This window comes from Miniopterus natalensis, chromosome X (genome assembly GCF_054644295.1).
Source record: "Miniopterus natalensis isolate mMinNat1 chromosome X, mMinNat1.hap1, whole genome shotgun sequence".
Classification (NCBI taxonomy): Eukaryota; Metazoa; Chordata; class Mammalia; order Chiroptera; family Miniopteridae; genus Miniopterus; species Miniopterus natalensis.
In genome coordinates, this window is record NC_142103.1 from 66,438,749 (window position 1) to 66,447,189 (window position 8,441).

Below are 8,441 nucleotides of genomic sequence, written 5' to 3' on the forward strand. Positions count from 1 at the left end.
GAGACTCTGTTAAGGATGCAGTTCTTAGGCTGAGGGGCACTTTGGGGGATTCTCTTCCCAGATGCCTTGAACTTCCCTTTCAGAAACAAAGGATTGCTCCTCAGGGAGGACAAATGACCTTACTTAGTGGCAGAGCTGGGACAAGGACTGAGGACCTCTGCAGGTGAGGCATAGAGGAGGCCTCAAGAAAAGCTGAATCCAAACGCCTGGGGAGGGTGATTTGAGAGGACAAATGCAGGTGTCCTAAAGTGAGCCCACCTTGGGTAGTGAGAAGCATTCCTATGGGGAAGAAATGGAAACTAAAGCCAATCTTGTTGTGATCTGAGAGGGGTGAGATTTGGAGGCAAGCAGAGATCAAAAGGGGGCTCCCCAGCACAGTGGAGGGTGTAGTTGTCCACTCACACACCAACACTGTGGCTAACACAGTGTCTGAGGTGCTTTGGGTAGCACTGAGCTTGAGGAACAAGACGAATGCTCCTACCTATGCTAAAGCACCACCTTACTCTTAGGACAACTTGTACCAGGGGTAAGAAAATAGGACTCTTTTTTTGGGCCCATCTGAGCAGGACCCACCAGTCAGCAAGAGTAGCTGGAAGAGACCAAAACAGGAAGCTGGAGGGGGCTGGGGGGGGGAGGATTGAAGAGGGGGGCAACCATCTGAGGCTGAGCCAACCACCATCTTCTGGGAGGTTCAGTTCCTCAGGGGCCCACCTGACCCAAGCAGTCCTGATGGTAACCAAGCTAAGACTAACCAGGGCCTTGCCCTTGAGCAATCAAAAAAGCTATCAACAGGCCTCCTACCTCTGTAAGGGTGGGATTGGAGATAAGATCATGGCTTCTCAACACACCCAGTGCCTAGCAACAAGAAACAATGTGCCTGGCAGCAGGTGCAATCCCTTTCTGGTAACCTGAACCCTATGTTTCTGTACTTTCCTAAAGGAGAGAAGCTGGGGGTTTTATAGCCATCTATCCCCCAAACACTTGGCCAAGGCCCACTCTCCAGAGCAGGTGTGAGCCAGCTTTGTGACATCACATGACCAATAAACAGGACTGGAACTTAAGCAGCTGGTTACCCCATGACCGAGACTAGAATTTTGAGGACAGTATGTATTGGGCATCCCTACTGTGACCAAAAGCATTTCTGACCCCAGTGTTCAGTGATAGAATCCCGGATAACAAATGCTTTTTGATGTAGAGCATCTCTACTGCTAGTTAGAATAACGATGAGATGTGGAAAGCCAAGCTGGCCCCATCAAAGGATGGACAGCCAACAATCAGGGTTCAACCTGATACACCCCAGGATCCACATGTGGATCCTAGAAAGGCTTTGGAGAGGCATGGGGACCAAGCTGAGAGCCAAGATCCAAGCCCCCAAGACAACCCGCAACCACAAGACCCAAACCAAGGTGCTTACAATGTGCAAGGAAACAACACTTTTCTTCAGCTTTCCTTCCCAAGAAAGTTTGGGAGGCTAGTGGAGAACAATGTCTTCACGTCTGTGTGCTGGAATGATAACAGAGACACCATGATCATTGAGGAAGACCTTTTCCAGAGGGAGGTTCATTGCCAAAGAGGCAAGGAGCAAGTCTGAATCAGACAGCCTGAAGACCTTCATCCGCCTGTTGAACCTCCTTGGATTCAGCAAAATACACCCAGGAGACTCTTCAGTTTGCTCTCCAAGGAACATGATGGTAAGATAAAAAGTCCTCCCATTTCCCATATTCTCTGTTACTTGAACATGTTCTTAGTAGACCAAGAAGAACAATATACTGAAAGGGTTTCATTTCAGGGGATAGCTCTTTGTCACATGAGACAGTATTTATCCAAAGATGAGAAAGTATAGATTTTCAAATGAAACTATAATCCCATTAGAGATAACTTGCAGAGGCGACTAAAGACTTGAAGAGACCAGTCAATGTCAAATAGATATATTTTCTCCAAGAATGACAAATAATTACTTCTGTTTCAGATCTATCGAAATTGCAACATCCAGAGAGACAAGCTTTGGCTTGTCGAAAACATTAAGACAAAAGGCAACCTGATGACACCCGCTTGTCCAGGGACCAGCACAACACCTCCAAAGAGAAAGAAGAAGCTAGCCCTTACAAGACACTCCCCAAGAATTCACCACAAGGAAGGCACTAAAGAAGTTGAGGGAAAGGCCCAGAAGAAAGCTTCGAGTGCTCAGGGACCCATGGGCATCCTGCCATTCAAGTTTTAAGGTCTGCAATCCATGAGCAGTGCCATGGAAGTCCAGTGTCCAAGTGAACCAGGTGGCTCAAGTGGGGAGGAGACATCTGGGAATGTCATGTCTGTGTCCACAGCTACTACTGGAACCAATGGCACAGGGGATCTGCCCACAGCCCCCCTAATGACCCACTATATGGTTCGGTGATGTCTTTGTACACCACCTGTTATTCCTTCCTGATGGCTGACCTTTCAGTCATGGCCCCACCCAAGGTCACTGAGGACGAGGAGGAGGAGGAAGACTCCTCAGATAACAAGTGTTTACTCTGTGAGCAGTTCAAGGACAATGCAGGCCCCTACGCTCACAGGTGACAGAAAACAATCACCACTTTGCAACCATGAATCCATTTCAGCTTTAACAAAGAAAAGCAAAACTACATTGTAGTAAATAAACAATCCAATGAAGACTGTGAGTCCATGTTCTTCTGTTTCCATGCCACACACCTCATCAGATGAGCCCGAGGAGGCTAGATCCTAACCTGAGACAGGCTTTTGTTCCCATTGTCTTTCATTTTCACACACTCAGCCAAGGATCTGGCTGAGGAGACCAGAGGTAAGGCCAGGAAGATCAGGTCCTTAGGCTCTGCTTGCTGGCTCTCCTTGTTTGGCTCCTGATCTTGGGGGGATGACTTTACATTTGTCATGCATCTGAAAATAAGAGGTTCTTTCCTCATGGGTCTCCCTGTGATGCCAGGAAGCTTCTGATCAGCAGCTGAGCGTCTCTAACCCAAATTCCAGAGACTTTCCAGAGGCCCACCTAAAACTTGGACCACCCCATCTGGTAAGCAGTGTAAGACCATTCCAGCCAATGCCTGGGAGAAAGCCCATCATCCTCACATCTAACCACTATTAGTCACTCTTCTAGAAGAGACTTACGTAAAGAAAAGATTGCCCACAAAGAAAAACAAAAACACTACTCATCACTTTTCCATCAGAGCTGTATTTCAGGTCCTTTCTTGGTCACTAAGTAGTTATGTGACATGCTTAACACTTGGCTTCATGACCCAAGAGACACTTTTACAACAGACAAGAGTCACTTGCCAGGACAGACAGGTGCTTTGTTTCAAAGTCTGATGTCCCCTTCTTGGTAAATGAGGCCATCCCTGGCTGTTCACCCTTGGGCAATATTTCAGTGCCTCTTCAAGGGGCACAGCATCCCCTGGATGCTGCTATGACTTTAACCAGAACCAAGAGAGGGGAAAATGTGTAAGAGAGCCCCAAACACTAACCAGTTTTCTTAAAACATATTTCTTTGTACAACCCAAGGATGAGCAGGACCAAAATGAGTGACAACACCAAGATACTTAGTTGCAACTTTCCCTTTTCCCTAAAAGTCAAAGCCCTTGGGACTGTCAATGAGCCCAGAAAGACATCTCACAAGGAAAGTCCCCTACATTGGAGCACAGAAATCTGTTTACAAGAACAGCAGATGGTGGGTAGCGCTCTCTCCACAGTGGTGCCAATTCAGATGGAACCTAATTTCTACTTCCGGAGCATGATGGCCAGTCAATGGACATGATTCAGCTGGTTTCTTGGTAACTTTCCTGTAAGGAGTCCTCTTGCCCCAAGGGGATCAGATGCTCTGGCATGTCTACCTGATAGATATCCTTTCCCGCTTTCCTAGGTATGGGCTCCAGTAACCATCTGGGGTTTGAAATTGCAGTCAGGTACTTCAGTTTGGTCAGTACAGCCTGATTTTCCACTTCCACAACCTCATCATTAGCTATATTTTCCAGGCACTGCAAGGTTTTCCCAATGTCAGGGAGCCCTGTGCACCAGAGAGAAGCACAGAGATGTTTTTCCTTCCATAAACCAAGGCCTGCCTGTAAGAGAAAATGATTATTCAAAGTTACAACCACAAGAGACTAAGCTGATTTCACCAAACAACACAGAGTAAGCTGGGTCCCTCTGACTGAGCACTTCCGATGTGTCAAACTGTGTTCAGGGAATTCTGGCTGAGGCCAGGGGGAGAGAGAAATGAAGAGAACAGGGCCTACTCTTCAACAACTCCACCCAGTAATGGGCAGGTCCAAACCAGAATTCTGAGGGCAGCATGTACAGGTCAGAAGGTCCTTGGTTATTGTGGGGAACCCACAGACAATCAGGTCCCAAGCACTTCACCAGGTAAAAGCGGCTGATGTGGGATCTCAACCACTGAGGGGTGAGGAAACTTGCTCAGGATGCCATGGGCAGTGGGGTTGGGGCATATGTGTGAAGTCAAGCAGACAGCCTGAGTCTAGTAGCCACCTGACCTTCTCTGCGTGTTGTGCAGCCTCTCGTGGTCTGTCACACACATGTACACACATAAATACACATACTAACACACAGGCAACACCACATGCAGACTTGGACCTGTCCCTGCCTCTCAGATCACCAAGGGGAACTGAGGCCCAGAGTGGACAAAAGGGCTCACCCAAGGTCCTAGACCCTCAATCCACAGAACCCCAGCCAAGGCCCTTTGCTGCCTTTTTGAAACTGTACTGCTTACAGAAACTACAGCCCCACCCCAACAGGTTCAAAAGAAAACAAGCCCCAAATTCTTGAGCAAGGTCCTGCGGATACCCTTGGAGAGGTCTGAGCAGTGCTGGGTTATGGCAACTGGCCAGTGATCACTCCATAGCCATATTTCTCCCTTTCCCAAAGCAAGGCTTAAATCTGCATGAGGTTCCACTCCAACCTCTCCAGCAACAGCTGCCTCCAGATGGCTTCTTCCCAGTCCCCTTGAGCAATGTGGATGGCTAGGGTAAAACGCTGGTGGCTGCTCAGCACAGGACACTAGTAAGTCTCCAGAGTCTTGATCCCATTTAAGACAAAACCTGCATAAAGCTGTCAGGAAGAGAGGCAGCAGAACTTCATCTCCCCAGAGATCCTCGGGCCTCATGTGGCCTGTGGAAATACTGAAGAGTGAACGTCAATAAGCATCATTCACCAGCCCTCTAAGCTCATGTTCTGTGGACTGACCTCTCACCAGTGTCCCCTGGGGGCCCTGGAACCCCACTAACAGGGATACTGGAAGAGAGGAGAGTGTTGGCTCCTTTTTCTTATCACCATGCAGTCAGCTGCCACGCTCAATGGAAAAGGCTGTGATACGGATGCCTCCTTGTTCAGATGGAGTCTTTGGGGAGCTCAAGGAAGAAGGTGGGGAGAGCTACAGAAAGGCAGTCAAGACAGGGTGTCATCAGTTCTACAAAGGGGGTCACTGAGGCCAGGGAGCACAGAGGAGGGAAGGAGGACCCTTTAACTTCACACCCTGTGGGTGGGTTGTAGTCCTTTCCCAGCACAAACCATCCTGGGCTTTGCTTCTCCTCCCCACCCCCAATGACACCAACACTATCCTCTCCCTGGTCCTTTCACTTCAAGGCACTGCAGGTCCTGGAGCACACCAACCCCCTTCCAGGGCTGCTGATTGTTAATTCTTGGAATCCAACCTCAGCTGGGCCCTGGGACACCGTGCAATCTCAGACAATCCTGTCAGGTGTCTCCTCCTGAACTCTTTGGGTGCTGCCCCTCTCCATCTCCTGGATGCACCACTGTTATCCATTGTCAAGAGATACCCCTGGCCCCCAACCGAGCCTAGAGAAATGAATAACAAGAACAGGAACAACTAGCACCAGTACCCACACACCATCCCCACTCCAGGCCCTGGGATGGGCATGATTCACAGATCCTAGAATTCAATCCTCAAATAACTGGATAGGGGCAGTGCCACTGTCACCCCATTCTACAGATGAAAAGGTGTCACTGAAGGATGAATAGACAGACCACAATCATGGGGGCCTTGACTGCATCACCCCCTGTCCTTGCCTCCTTTTCTTGTACCTGGGGAAGGGAGCCTTTTCTCCTCATTGGAGGACAGAGCTGTGCAGTGGCAGGAGCAGAAACCTGGGAGAAAGACGGCCAGGTCATAGTACCTGGTGAAGCTCAGTCCCCATGGGGCTGTGAGTACCTGGCACCTAACAGGACAGTCTCAACTGGTGGCTACCCATCATCATAATGGGTTTTGAGGCTTGGCTCTGCCCTCCACATGATCACCCCCATGCTGGTTGTCTCTCCCGACCTGTCTTTAAAGGACATAAAGCTCACCTCAGCTATTATGTCCTCGTGTTTATGAAAACACACCCACTCTCATAGACAAGGCCTGGAGAAAGAAAGCTGCCTTGTGTTCACCCCCTTCCCAATCCACCGTCCTGTCAGTCCTTGTGTCCAGCTCCTTTACATTCCCTCCCTGTCTGTGGCTGGGTTGCCTCTGTAAGGACAGAGGTTCAATGAATGTTTAGGGTATAAATGAGCCAATGAGAAGAGTTTTTATTTATTACTATTTATTTTTCTACATTCTTGAATAAGCTAAGAAAATCCAGGTATATATATTTTAATTTCACAGAATGACAGACTAAAAAATGATACAAGATTTCAAAAATTAGCTATTTTTTCTCTCATTTACTGCTTTCTTTCACATTAAAATAAAAAAAATCCTATTCCAATTCCATGTTATCTAGTTACAGACTACAAATAAAATGTAAGGATTCCCAATTTGTTTTACAAAATAGTGAAACTCTTTCTCTTAAGCTGGATAAATAGCAATAAATGTGTGACCTATGTCATTTGTAAATGTATATTCTGAAGCTAATAAATATTCTACTTAAAGTAACATTTAAAAATACTAAAAATAAAAAATATATACATTTCTAAGTTACCTCAATGGAACAGAAACACAAAAATATTACTATGATTCCCTCATCCATAGTCTGGTCCTCCACTACTTAGATCATTGACTTCCTTCTTAAAACACAAAGTAAAAAATCTGCCTTGGATTTCACTCAGGGCAGAAGCTATTGGACATGGCACAAGAATTTGCACTGGCCATGGCAGTAGTACTATCTGTAGTGCCAATTCCGGCTTGGGTTCTCTGTTCTTCATCTCTCAAAGCCTCCTCATACCAGTGTGGGAAGGATCTGGGGTCACTCCCATTGATCTGGGCCAGAAACTCCAGGACTTTCATCTTGCTCGTTTCAGCATGGGCCCTGGGACCCCACAGGAACTCATAGCGTGCAGGATCACTGTTAGGTACCTGCCGGTACTCCAGGTACTGTTCCTGCACCCAATCTTTGGTGATGAGTTCCCTGGGCTCCCCATAGATGCAATGCTCCCTCCCAGCATGCACCCCCATGGCATTCAGTGCTTCCCATATCTCCTCTTCAGGAACACAGTCACCTTTCGTGAAGATTATACTAAGGATGAGTATCAGAAGGCCCGTCTTGGGCATATTGTGCTCATTGCTCACCTTCCCATCATAGGTGAGGCCCAGGTTGGTAACTAGGACATAGGTGTGGTCCCTAGGGTCCACTTCCTTCACATCAATGCCATAAACCAGCTGCAAGCACTCAAAGGCTTCACTAAATATTACAGCAAAGTGGTCTTGGTACTCTTTGATGATGCTACTCAGCATTTCTGCCTTTGTAGTCAACTCCTTTGTGCGATGCTTCAGGAGCAGGAACCCCACCAGGTCGGCTACCTTTTCATCAATCACATATCTAGGCAAGGACTCTGTGTCTGGTAGGGCCTGGGAGGCACTTGAATCCTCCTCTTCTTGGCTGCTGGATTGGCTCAATGGAGCGTGAGCAACAACAGCAGTGGGGAAGGCGCAGGCACTTGGAGAGCTCTGAGGAGGACTTAGTGTCCTGGCTTCAGCATGAACCTCCTCCTCCGGAGTGCTTGGGGTACTTGAAAGCAGAGGATAGCAAGAAGAAGAGGAGGAAGAGGAGAAAGACGATGGAAAAGAGGAGGAGCAGGTAGAGGAAGATGAGGAAGAATCCTCTTCCTCAGCCTCGGGAATCTCAAGCATGTAGCGTCGTCGCTTTGGAGCTCGAGGCATGATGACTCCTGTCTGGCAGCCACAGGAGTGTGGGCAGGAGATGGGTGATGGGGACTCACAGGCTTAAGGGAGAGAGGAAATGTGAGTGGCCTTAGCTGAGAAGTATACCTTTGGCAGCTCTCACAAAGGTGAACTACAGGTCTCCTCTTTAGGGGTGCTCTTGGGCCTCACCAGGGTCTCCCAGGTGGCTTGTCCCCTAAGATCCTGAAAGATGTCTGATGGTTCTTCAGGGTGCAGTTGGCACAGCCCAATGTTCTGTGGCTGACTGTGGGTTGGAGTTGGGTGCTATGGGGTTCTCCTCTATTCTGCAATGGGGGAGACC

At 48.2% G+C, this 8,441-nt stretch overlaps 1 protein-coding gene and 2 pseudogenes across 1 annotated transcript; 1 reads left to right on the forward strand and 2 right to left on the reverse strand.

The window, feature by feature from the left end:
* The first annotated feature begins 1,228 nt into the window (after window positions 1-1,228).
* LOC148090522 (heat shock transcription factor, X-linked member 3 pseudogene) lies at window positions 1,229-2,221 on the forward strand (annotated as a pseudogene).
* Window positions 2,222-3,767: 1,546 nt separating this feature from the next.
* LOC107537954 (protein EOLA1-like) lies at window positions 3,768-5,103 on the reverse strand (annotated as a pseudogene).
* A 1,957-nt stretch (window positions 5,104-7,060) lies between these two features.
* Window positions 7,061-8,119, reverse strand: LOC107537953 (melanoma-associated antigen 10-like). The gene has a single exon (XM_016214076.2). The coding sequence runs from the start codon at window positions 8,117-8,119 to the stop codon at window positions 7,061-7,063; it is 1,059 nt and encodes a 352-aa protein (XP_016069562.1).
* Between the last annotated feature and the right edge of the window lie 322 nt (window positions 8,120-8,441).

What these genes read in the sequence shown, in the direction of transcription:
- LOC107537953 (XM_016214076.2), bottom strand. Translation starts at nt 8,119, where the DNA reads ATGCCTCGAGCTCCAAAGCGACGACGCTACATGCTTGAGATTCCCGAG.